Source organism: Chlorocebus sabaeus, chromosome 20 (genome assembly GCF_047675955.1).
Source record: "Chlorocebus sabaeus isolate Y175 chromosome 20, mChlSab1.0.hap1, whole genome shotgun sequence".
In the NCBI taxonomy this organism is placed as follows: domain Eukaryota; kingdom Metazoa; phylum Chordata; class Mammalia; order Primates; family Cercopithecidae; genus Chlorocebus; species Chlorocebus sabaeus.
The window spans coordinates 52,486,168-52,498,943 of record NC_132923.1 but is presented as its reverse complement, the minus strand read 5'-3'; the positions used below and the strand labels follow the sequence as shown (position 1 = coordinate 52,498,943).

General features: G+C 42.0%; 2 protein-coding genes across 2 annotated transcripts in view; one reads left to right on the top strand and one right to left on the bottom strand.

Moving 5' to 3' along the window:
* The window catches only part of DNASE2B (deoxyribonuclease 2 beta), a 61,352-nt gene that overhangs the window by 12,993 nt on the left and 35,583 nt on the right, over nucleotides 1-12,776 (top strand). Inside the window, exon 2 of the mRNA XM_007978144.3 lies at nucleotides 2,758-2,873. The gene's annotated coding sequence lies outside the window, so the exon portion shown is untranslated. The remainder of the gene's footprint in view (nucleotides 1-2,757; nucleotides 2,874-12,776) is intronic.
* Nucleotides 1-12,776, bottom strand: part of LOC103224536 (uricase) — a 32,945-nt gene that overhangs the window by 1,992 nt on the left and 18,177 nt on the right. Inside the window, exons 5-7 of the mRNA XM_007978141.3 lie at nucleotides 4,926-5,112; nucleotides 2,815-2,938; nucleotides 674-757 (exon numbers count right to left, since the gene is read on the bottom strand). Coding sequence (XP_007976332.3) covers nucleotides 674-757; nucleotides 2,815-2,938; nucleotides 4,926-5,112 — 395 coding nt within the window. The remainder of the gene's footprint in view (nucleotides 1-673; nucleotides 758-2,814; nucleotides 2,939-4,925; nucleotides 5,113-12,776) is intronic.

Here is a 12,776-nt window from a genome sequence, read left to right as displayed (position 1 = left end):
GAATGTGGTCCAAGAGGGAAGAATGGTTCTGATCTCCCAAGAACTGACCACACCAGCCTACCAGTCAGGACTTCAGGCTATCTAGTCAGACACACTGAGTGGTTTAACATTCTGCCATGGCTTAAAAAAAAAAAAGCAGGAGAAATGCTTTTTCCAAGACAAAGGGTTCTTTTCAAAAAATTAATTTCTGCACCTTACCTTCTGTAATTGCAATTAGAAACATAAATACTCTTTCATGTTTTCCTGTGTGTATTTTATGCCACTGAACTGACTAGTTAATCAAAAGGTAGGAATGATGGAAGAAAGTGAAAAATAGAATCTTTTTTTCTCCTCATTGCCTCATGATGGAGAATAATGAAGCTGTGTCCTTGTATGGCACTTTTTGGAGAAGCAGATCTCAGAGTTGTTTCCTTGGGCACACTCTGTTCCTTCTCCGTCTTTCTCTCTTGGACTTCCAACCTTCTATAATCATTCATCCACTTCGAGGGCACTCCAACCTCAGGCATTGAAAGGCCCAGAATTGAAGAGGGCTGTAATCACTGGCAACTATAAATATTCCCCAAAGCAACAGTTGCTAAGAGTTTTATTCGGTGACACTATCATCCCAGGCTTATAAAGGGGCAGAAGGGGATGGGACAGAGATGTGCTTTAAATGTATTTAAAGTTCTCTTACCTCTTCCTTGTTGATCAGACCCATTTTGGACATGTCTATATTGAAGTAGTGAATGTTTGGCAGGCTGATTTCCATATCTTCTATCTGGAATCCACAGTGGTATGCATTACATTAGGAGCTGCGAGCCTCCATCTCTGTCACTCCAGCCACCCTCACCTCCCCTACCCTCGCACCCTTTACTCAGGTTCTCTCTCTGACTTGGAGACACCCTCTGATGTACCTCCACTGCCCGACATTGTTCTCTCCTACTAGTTCTGTGATTAGATGGTGGGCCTACTCTTCTCCCCTCAGTGTACAACATCTGTTTCTCTGAAAAGAAAGGGCTCCTCGGGTCAGAAATGTGGGAGATCTCTTCAACATCCAACTGGCCTCCAGGTACTGGCCAGTCAACCTTCTAAATTCCTCCTCATTCCACTCCCACCTTTCAGGCCTGTACCTAACATTTATAGGCCCTGCAGTAAGAGTATAATTGGAGACCCACATACCAAATGTATAAAGATTTTAAAGTTATATTAATCAAGCTAAAATTTTTTAAGTGAAATATATTCTACTCTTCTAATTTGACAAATATACCCTTCATAACAACCTGGAAGGCCAGGTATTAATTTAAAATTCTCTAACTTCTTGGAGTACCATGCCAGGGCATGGCAGCATGGGAAGAGCCAGCCCCTTGCCCCTGGCCCATCCCACCTTCTCTCTTGGACTCACAGGGGTAGACACTCCAGCTTGCATATCAAGCGCCATCCATACCTCCTGCAAACATCTGCCCCTTTGCCTACTCTCAGGCCTAAGCGTGAACACCAATAGCACGATTCGCCCTCTGGAAGACAGATCTCGAGAAGAGATTTGCCCAGGTTCCAGAAGTAGTCTCACGGCTATTTGGACAGGAAATTCTGGGGAATGCATTGGGCCTCTGCAGGGTACGTTGCTGTGGCCCCACTGATTGTTCACTCAGTGCAGGGAGGCATAGCCAGAGGAAGGCCTTAAGGGGGCCTGTAAAATGCTGAGCCATGGCTGGAGTCCCTCTTGTCCAGGTCTAAGGATGGTACTCCTCCTCTCCAGCCCCACCCCTGCCCAGACTCTCTTTGCAAGATTCTGAAATAGATCACAACATGTCTCCTTGCCTATGGTCCATCAACCTTTACATTCATCACACTTCTGTTAGAGTGATTTTTTCTAGAGTACAAATCTGGCACAAAACATCCTGCTTAAACCCCTTGGTGGCTCCCGGAAGCCTTCAGGATAAGGTACAGACTCTATAAATAGGCCTAAAAAGGCCCTCTTGACTGGCTCCTATAGTTCCTGCCTCATTTCTAGGCACATGGAGTGACTATAATTCATTCATATATATCCATTCACACGTGGTAGACCCTCAACAGTAAACAACTGTATCATGCTATTTCTTGTCTCCATACCTACCCTACTCCCTCACCCTTGAGAGTAAACTCAGATAACCTCTAGACTCAAATCAAACACCCTTCCCTCTAGAAAACCTGGCTGAACCCATCTCCTATACCTGAGTTAGGTGCTTTGCTCTGAATTTTCATAATACTCTTTTCTCTACTGAATTGTTAGTTTACTTATTTTGTTTGTTCACTGAATGATGAGCTCTTTGAGGGTAGTGACTATACCTAATTTATCTTTGTATCCTTCATGTGCTGCCAGAGACATAATCACCATTCAATAAATGAATGAATGAACGGGTGGGTGGGGAAGTAGGTAGATGGACAGATGGATGGATGGATGGCTGGATGGATGGATGAATGGATGGATGGATGAAATCTCTCTACATCTATCTTTCATTGTCTGGTTTTCCTGAAACACACAACCTTTGTCTAATTTCCCCTCTCCCTCAAGTCATTCAAGCGTCCTGAATATGAGGCTTAAATCAGTGGCAGGCTGAAGGGACTCAAACAATTTTCAACAAAACTCAAGGACTACAACCGTGGCCTGTGTTTTCAGGTTAGACAGATTTTTCCATTTTTGCTCTCTTCTCACTTGCTATAACAAGCTTTTGAACAACAACAGATGTCATTTCTCATGTGTCTTCCACTTTCTTATTTTAACTCTCAACTCTTTCTCAGAGCTGACAGAAGACACACATTCTCCCAATCCTCAGAATGGCAACTGATAGAACATACCTCAGGAACTCGGCTCAGGGAGAGCACCTGGATATCATAGAGGGTCTTCTGCACAGAGGGTGAGTACTCGCCTTTGTCACAGGGCCCAGCAAATTTCTCCAGGACGAGGTCCCGAATGGTGTCCCTAAAACACAGAGAAGGTCACTGAGGATCCTGAAAGGAATTTTAGGAATGTGTTAGGAAGCTAAGAAGCAGTGACCTATCTGTCCCCCAGAAAACAATGTTATTGATGTTTTTAGAAAAGATTAGTATCTTGTAATGCCAAAAACAAAACACCTCACTTCCCATTCCCCTATACACACACACACACACACACACACACCATTCAACAAACATATTAAGCATCACTAGACTGTCTTCATAGTTTGGCACCAGGGCCCAGTGGGCATTTTAGGGTAAAATTCCTGTCATGTTCGAAGAACCTAAGAAGAAGACTCCCAAGTATTCTTACCATCTTGCTGCTCTGCTTGGCTGGCTCATTGAATTTTTACATTTGGGGGTTTACTCTGTGCCAGCCTCTGTGTTTTTTAGATTAGACAGATTTTTCTGTGCTAAGCATTTTATGTGATGATGTCATTGAATTCTCTCAATATAGCTGAAGTAGGTACTATTATTATCCCCAATTAGAGAAGAAGAACCTGAGCTTAAAAGTTACATGATCTGCTCTAAGTCCCTCTCTTTGGTAGGAGGCCCAGCCTACAGTACTATCCTGCCTCTGGCATGTTCAATTTCATGCTCTTTTCAACATAAATACATCAGGCTGCTGCCCATGGAGAGCACTTGAAGTAAAAAGGAAAGAAGACTGAGGTGACGTTCTCATCATGCATTTAAAAACCTGTCACATAATAAAAGAAGCAGAGAAAAACTACACCAGTGGGAGGGAATGCTGTGGGAGTGGGTGATGGGGGAAGGGTATGCATGCAGATTCTAGTTTATGGTAGGGTAGAAATTTCTACAGAGCTTTAGCAAAGGAATGAGATACCTAATCAAAAAGCAAGTTCTGAAAGTTGAAAGGTCTAATTACTCCCTGTCAGGATATAATAATCATACCTTTATATTGTGAGTTATCAGAATCAAAATGGAGTCACTTGTGTCAGACGCTAAATAAATAAATAAATAGAGCCAGGAAGCTGAGGGAGGGCCCTCACGCACAGATGCCTGTAAGAACTATTGCAAAGACTCTCTGAAGGGCTCTTATGTACATATGCCTGTAACAAGAATTTTGCCAAGGACTTTTCAAACAGCAGCTTGCGACGTGAGTCACAAGGACAGCTAGCCGGATGTACAAGAACACTTGCCTGACACGGTCTCCGCTAATGAGCTGGCATTAACTCCCATGATAGCCACTGTAACCAGTGTTCTCTTTGTCTCAAAACAAATTACGTACACATTTTCCTTTTGCTTTTAAAAGCTTCCCCTTGCCTCAGTCTCTTAGGATACACCTATGTTTCCTGCAGCCAGCCCACAAATTTGCAGATTTCCTGTGTGTTCCTGAATAAATTCATTATCTTTGAGAATCTCTCTCAGTTTGTTATTTCAGTTGACAATATTTTTAAGGCATTTAATGCTTATACAATGCTTTTGTGAACATCATATCATTTTGAGTTTAGCCTAGATTGACCAATTATCCCAGTTTGCCCAGACCAAGAGGTTTCCTGAGACATGGGACTTTCAGTGTTAAAACCAGGAAGTCCCTGACAAACTGGAACAAGTGGTCACCCTCGTTTAGCCTTCTCTGCATCACTATGAGGTAGTAAGGCCAGATACTCTCTTCATTTGATGCAGTGTTTCTTCAAGTGTGGTCCCTGGTCCAGTGGCATCTGCATCCCCTGGGAGTTTGCAAGAAATGCATGTTCTTGCGCCCCACCTCCGTCCTACAAAATCAGAATCTCTGGGGGTGGGCCTAGCAAGCTTCGTTTTCTGATTCTGTGTGATTCTGATGCACATGCATGTTTAAGAACCACCAATTTAATAAACTGAATAAACAGAAGGGATTTCTGAATAGTGGGAGGTCGAGTTGAATAGCCTCTAAGTTTCTCTTTTACATCCTAAGATCCTATGAAGTCTGGGCCCCTGGGACAAGGGCAGACACGACATGCACATGTTCATACCAGGTAGCCTCGAAGTCCACATCCCTGCACTGGTGGTAGCGCCACTTGCAGTACACTTGGGTGGCAAAGCATCGGTCCTTCACCTCAGGGAGGGTGGTGAACTGGTCCTTGATGAAACCTTCAAATCCAGACTGTGTTGTTTTCAAGACCTTGAGGTCTTTGATTCCAGAATGAATGACAGGGGGTCCTGTTTCAAGTAGAAAGTCAGGAGTGGCCGAGGTCATAAACAAACAGTGCCTTGCTGCTGATACCTAGCACAGAGGATCCTGGTCATTAAAACATGACACATTCTGTACAAAAACTACATCACCGCCCATGTTTTCTGTCATCCTACTTCCTCTGAAGTCCAAGTGAAGAGGATAGTGTGCCTTTGCTTCCATCCAGATTCCATGACTCCCTGCCCTGTCTTGCCCTAGAAAATCTGAAGGTCTAAGATTAAACTCCATTGCGTATTGAAGGTCACAGAAATGAATACATTCCTTTCAACTACATGCGGGAGTGTCTTCTTGGCCAACTCACCTCATGTATTTTGAGTTCCATCTCCTCCAACAGGTGATCATGCTGGAATGTGTTAATAAGGTCCTTAAGAGCCATTCCTCTACCTGCTACTGTGATCCCTTTACTGGGGGTAGTGCTCATGCTGATCAGCTACAGTAGCTGATGATCCCAATCTCCACTAGGCTGTGATGGCATCCCAGTTCCCTTATGGTTGTCAGCTCAGCAAAACCAGGCAGCTTCATAAATGGGTAGCAGCGTGGGCCTGGCTGAGCCTAAATAAGACAGGGAAGATGGAGCTGGTGACTCACAAGGGATAGATCTGCCTAAGTTGATATCTATAAAGGCTTTTGTTTTTTCTGCTGAAGGAGAAGGGACAAAGTTGTTTCATGGGTACCTGAGGGAGAGAGGGAGGAGTTGAAAACAATGGAAGGGATGATATGACTCTCCTTCTGTCTCTACTGCCCCTTCATAAGGTAATGGGGCAGGTGGAAGAGTGACAGGTGTCATCTAAAAAAGAACAGTATTAACATTACTATGACATTATTTGTCTGCACAGGCTGGCAAGAATTGGGGACATTCAGGGAGCACTTGACAAACCCTAATAGCAAAGTGCCATGGCATGATTATTTTAAAAAACCTTTTTTTCTGTCTCTTTGTTAGTTCCGACCAATATCTATCCTTTTTGGTATGTGTAATCTAAAAATCAAGAGTCAGAGGTGTCAGGTATCATTACACACATGGTCTTAGTTGAAGAACAAGAATATAACTCATGATCCTCAATTAAAATCCAAGGAAGTGCTTAAAAATGCAATGGTTTACATCACCTATGTGGTTTCCATTGCTACAGTTAACTCAGGAGCTATGGAGTTTCAAAAGTAGGTAAATAAAGTCTATATTTCTGTATTTTCCATGCTTCAGTATACACCTATCAGATAAAACATTTAATCAGATATGTCCTGATTAAAGAAGATATTCTGTGCAGAATGTCCCAGGATAATGCAGTGAAACAGGAAATCATCCTTGTTTAACTTTCTGAGGTACTTACTGGAAGCTACATCTGAAGAAGGCGCAAGAGAAAGATACCAGCAATGCCTTAATGCCTTCAGCTGGCTGAGCTTATCGGATTCTAAATGTATAAAGTCATGATCTCACAAAATCAACATTGTTACATGCAGTGAGTGTGAGGCTCAAACCCAGTAGAACTACAGAAACAATCAATAAGTATCTGTTGAATGAATGAATGAGTTTAGCAAGATTGATTCATGTCAAGGATTAAGTATTGCACAACTTAGTATCTTTCTTTACTAGACAGTTCAGCCCCAGCAAACTTTACCATTTCCCTTCCTGGTTCCCTCCAACTCACACAGTGTGGCAGGGCGTGAAAGGAAGGGTATTAACCTTGGCTAAGAAACTCCTCTCTGTAGACGTACCTTTGGTTGCTGCAGTTTTCAGTCTTTATCTTACTTAGTTCTCAAAACTCTATAAAGCAAGTATTTTAATGTGACTTTTAATCATTTGCCCATAGTCACATGGCTAGAAACTGTCAGAGGTGGAGTTTAAACTCAGCACCACATTATGAGATCCCATGCTTTTCTTCCGCTTTTTGGATCACTTCCCATCTATGCAACGGTTCCTCCTTCCTTTGACCCTTTCCCCATTTGTGTTCTATAAGTGGCCTTTCCAGGAGACAAGGTTGCCAACCCCTATCCACAGTGTGCTTTAAGGACCTCAGATAGAGCACCCTGCCTGAAAAATACTATCTCCATTGGCCAGAAATTGAGATTGAAAAATCACTTTTTAGAGTTGGCTCCTGGGTATCTAAAAACCTTTGTATTCCTTAAACATTTCCTATTGAAATGCAAATAAATATCCCTTAAGGGAGTGACTCATTAAGCCTTTGTAAGGTACTATGATAATCTATTTCCCATGGTAAGCCTTTCTAGAAAACAAAATCCTATAGAAACGAAACATGGGTTTGCAGTCAGGAGTGGGGTTAAAATGAGTAGTAGAAACCCTTGCAGGAGAATAAAAAGAAGGTGAAAAAGAACCAAAGACAACCTTTATCTACATTGTTTTCTTCCTATTCATCTGGCCTTGACTGCTGGCATCTGTGTGAGCCAGTCAAACTTTGGCTCGTCCAATGGTGTTAACCGTAAAAGGATTCCTGGATGCAATGTTGCATAGTGGTTGAATCGACAGCTTTGAGACTCAGATTCCTAGAACTCAAATCCCAGTGTTCTCCCTGCATCCTCAACCCCCATTTTTATGAGCTCCATGCTCCTGAGGGAATTTTTTTTACCCTCTCTCTACCTTGATTTTGTCATCTGTAAAATGGAGACAATAATCATACCTATTTCCTACAGTTGCCACATGTCTAAGAGAATGCACTAAAGGACTTAGTAGAATGGCTGACCTACATAAATGCTCTACAAACGTGATGATGATGATTTTGCCATAATTGACTTTTTCACAATGACTTCCACAACTTGTAAATATTTCCCACGCTTCACAAAGTCTTACTGGGTTCTGAAAACTACTTCTAATGTGCCGTCCTATCCATCTCCAGCCCTAGGATAAGATTTATTGACCTTAAGGGAGTGTCAGTCCTACTAGGCCACTTTGAAATGATCTGCTTTCTCACTGGAATCTAAAAATGGAGAAAGCAGTTGTATTTTTAAAATGTGTTTTGGCATCAGTTTCACACAGAATAAAATGTCTCATGTTCCCCAAGACAATTAACTATTGCCACAGTTTTGGCAGAACACAAACCAGCTACTCTGATGCTCTCATCATTCTATTAAAAACAACAACAACAACAAAAATGATTCTCTCTGAATGTTAAAAGAATTTTTCCCTGGCACACATCAGACATGCTGGATGAAATCAGAGAGCTTATTTTATCTTCTCTGTTGGCAGTGCCCCAGCTTTCTGAACCTGAGGCTTTCAAAATCATGGGCCCATCAACTAAAAATATGATGCCTCACACCCTCTAAAAAAGATTCCCATTTAGACTAACAAGAAGTAATTCAAAAACTGTCCTTTTCTAGGTTACGCCCCATGAAATCACTTAATCAGCTTTTTTGTTTTGTTTTGTTTTTCTGCCATGGTTATGGAGTAATGCAAAAGAAAGATTTTTCACATTTCACTTTGCTAGAACATAATCTTTTCTAGCTTCTAGTGTCCTCCTACACACTTAGCAGATTGTGGCTTATCTCTCAGAGAATCATACATCCTACCCTTTAGCTATCTAAGGGAAAGAAACTCACTGCGAATTAATAGAAAATAAGCCCAATTCCTTACCTACGCATCAGGTGTCACAAAGCACAAAGCTTTATTGAGCCAAGAAAAAGATCTTGTCATAAGAGGATAATTGCTTCCACATTTAACACCTCCAAAAAGGACACAAATAGCTGAAAGGCAGATATTTTAAAACCATATTAAATCATTCTAGTAGAAAATCTCAAACTTGTAAAGTGCTAGAAAAAGTAAAGATCGATTAAATATTTGCCTTGGAGAGTCCATTTACCTCATGCAGGGAGAGTGAAAGCTCCCTCTGTGCAATTCTGGATGGAAAGAGATGACATCATCCAGATGGTAGGAAATTAACTGGGCTTTTGTACAACCAGGTGATGAGCAAGAAGATTTTTAAAGACCACAAATCTGCCAAGAATTTTTCTTACAGAGGAACCGAAGAGCACTTTAGTCTTGATATCAGAAGGACATAAACAGACTTCTTGGCAGTAGCCATCTCTGTCCTGGATCTCCCACTTCTCCCATCTCACTTCTTCCATCTGCCCATCTTGTCACCTCTTAAATGTGTTCTCCTCCAGGACGGATTTCATCAGCTGCCTTCCTTAAAACCATCCCCCTACCCTCACTACCCTTCATGTCAATAGATATATAGGAAGTATTTTTCACTACCAGAAGACACAGTCTAGTATTTGAGGTCTCTTTTCCATCTTCCATTCCTCTATTTAGCCATGATTTAGCTGAATTTCATAATTAGCGTCAAATGGGAGAAATTCGGTGCTGAAGAAATTGTGAGTTATAATTCAAATAGTGCAGAGGTTTGGGGGTCGATTTAGTTCAAATTAGTGACTCGATCATACCAATGACTTAAAGCTCCGTTAAGCTTGTAGTTTCTCACTGATAAATGACAGAAAGAGTTCCGAAGATTCGATGCTATATGATACCTAAACCAACAGCCTGCATCATACACCTAGGGCCTAGTTCTCCTCTCAGGGCTTGAGAAGTCACAAACATAACACCAGCCCTCAATCCTCTGGGCAAACAAATTTATTTCTGTCTTCCAGATTCTCCTGTGGAATCAGCAGGCTTTGAAACAACTAAAATACAGCCTAGTGATGGAGCTGTAAAAGATCCACTAGGAAGAAACAGTGTAATGGGAGTTTTAGAGCAATTCCCAGGGCTTAAAGTGGTGCTTGAGGTTCAGTAGGATTTCTAGAAATGTTTGTTCATTTGCTGTGTAAGAATGAATATAGTCCATCGGGAGACACCCAGTGACACCCCCTCCTGGGAAGAGTCCTTTTGGGAGTGGCATGACTGAACATGTGGTTAAGCACATGTGTTTGAGGAGGCAGAAGTCTTACCATTCTAGCCAGTCCCCCACCAAAGCACTGCTCAGGTGTTTGTAACAACAGCCTTCACCATGTGAATTTGTGAGTGGTGTGTGTATAATATAATTACTATTTTCTTTAGGTAAGCCTTTACAAGGGCATTTCTTAGGATAATGATTGTAACATTCTCTCACATTACGATTCCTACAGTTTCAGCTCTTGGATAATAAGCAAATAAAGAATTAAACTTTGCTACCAAAAGAGCATACATCCCTACTCTCCAAAGAGGGACAGAGTAGAAATGTCATCTTCATACACACAACACTGAAAGATACACACACCCATATACATGTGTACACACATACCTGTATACACTTAAGGCAACAGATGTCTCTTCCGCTACCCCAATCCCTGCCAGCCCTGCATGAAATCAGAGGGGGAGTTGGGGGCTGGACTCTGGATGAGTCAAGCTGGAGCTTCTGGGAACACTGCCACAGTGATCTCAATACCCTGAAGTTTTGTATCTTTCCGCAGAAAGAAAAAGTTTTAACCTGATTACAGTGGCTAGTTTTTCCACTCAGCTGCAGCCAGGTGATTAGAATTCAAGCTGATAGCAACTCTTGGTCATTCCTGGAAAGAACAGGATATAAAGAGAAGTCCATTTTCCTTTTGTGATCAGCAGAGCCCTATACTTGGCCACTTGACTTCCACCTCCATGGCTCTACTAAAAGTATTCTGGGAAGTCACCAGTGACGCCTATTTATTGACAACATAGTTTCTCATCAGTCCTCTCAGAACCCCAGCTTCTTAAATCTCCTGTGGCAGAGGCGAAATCTACTTGCTCTTCCTCCTGGCACTCAGCTAGACGACATTTTGCAGTGTCCCTTGCAGTGAGGTGTGACTATGTGACTGAGCTCTCTCCAGTAGAAATGATCCATGCTGTTTCCAGGCCTGGAGCTTATGCTTCAGAGACTTTGCCCCTCCTTTGGCTCCTCCAAGCTCTTTCTTTGGCTGTCTCGTATGGGGGTCTATTCTCAAGATGATACCAAAAAGTAAGGATTAAAAATATAAAGCTGCCACTAACCTGGGTTCCTGAAGAACTTCATGGAGCACAGCATCCACCTGACCCCCTTAACTCCACACACAGAGACTGAACTGGACTTCTACAAAAAGAAGTAAACTTCTAGTGCTGAGCCACTGCATATGGGCCTATTTGCTATGCATCTTGGTTCCTCAGTAACTCAGAAATCCCTAATTTCCTGAAATGTCTTTTTCTTCTGCTTCCATGACACTATCATCCCTCATCTTCCTTCTATCTCTCTAAACATTCTTCTGTCTCAGTTTTTAAACTGCCCAACCCTTACAGTGGGGAATTTTTCTCAGGCCATCTCCTCTTTCAAACTCTTCTCACTTTGTATGTTTTCCTGGAACGGTCTCCTTCTTCCCTATGGCTTTACCTACCCCCAATCTGCTGTGGCTTCACCTGCCACCAATCTGCTGATGTGCCCCAAATCTATCTTCATCACATGGTCCCACATTCACCAGCTTCCCACCTGAAAACTTCCCCTGTGTGTAATGTCTTTAGTCAGTTGTCCAGTCCTCCCACATTAGGGTCAATTTTAACTCCTCTTTCTCTCCAATCTTTCATCCCTACTCAACCACTAAGACCAATTGATTACACTTCAAAAATGTCTCACATAATGTTTCCTACAACCTCTCAGTCCCTCCAGCTCTATTTCTACTGCTTTAGTTTAGACCCAATCACTTCATCTTTGCAAGAAGTCTCCAAATGTCTCACTACTGCCTGTTTCTCTAGCCTGTCACCATACCTTGTTCAGAATTTCGGAACAAAAACATGCACATACTAATCTGACCATTAGAGACCTTCTCTGGTTCTCTGTTGTCACTCTGAACAATAACTATAGCTATTATTTAAGGAGATCTTCCGGTGTGCCAAGTACTATGCTAAACGCTTTACTAAAATAAATTTAGCATTTATCTCCTTTGTTTCCCTGGACAGTTGTTGAAGTGAGCACTGGTATCCTTGTTTTAAAAATTAAAACCCACCCACCAATGTAGTGTAAGTAACCTTGCTCTTAATCACAAAGTTATTAAGTAGTGGAGCTCAAATTCAAATATGATTCATTCTGACCTCAAGGCCTCTTGCTTCACCACTGTGCAAAACTGCCTCCATCTTATACTAAACTTGTGTATAGTACATGAGGCCCTTCAGATTCCAGCCCAAACCACCAACTTATTTATCTTCATCTCCCTTCTTACATTCTAGAAATCAGACCCACTGAACTTGTTACTGTCCCTTAAATGCTTTGCCCTTTCCACAGTTAAATAAATTACTTCCCCTACATAGTCTTCAGCATGAGGCAAGTGCTCAAAATATTTTACTTCCCCTCTTCCACTCCTCATGGATTATACTCATATGTATCCTGTTTCTTCTGCCTGTAATTCCCTTTCCTCCTTCAATGCGCAGCATATTCTGAATCAGTTTTCAAAAGTCAATTGGAATATTTTTTCCTCCCCTGTCAAGCCTTCCAGACAGACTGCTCTGGAAAGAGTTTCTTCCACGTCTCAGTTCCCATAGCATGCTTTTAATCCCTTCATCATAGTCTTTAGCCTCTCATATTGCAATCCATCTGTCTGACTAGGGTCAGGGAACATCTTATTCCTCTTTCTCTACAGCCCTTTGCATACATGATAGGTCCTCGAAGTCTAATTGCTGAATGAATAGTATATGAATGAATGACATAAGCACTTTGCA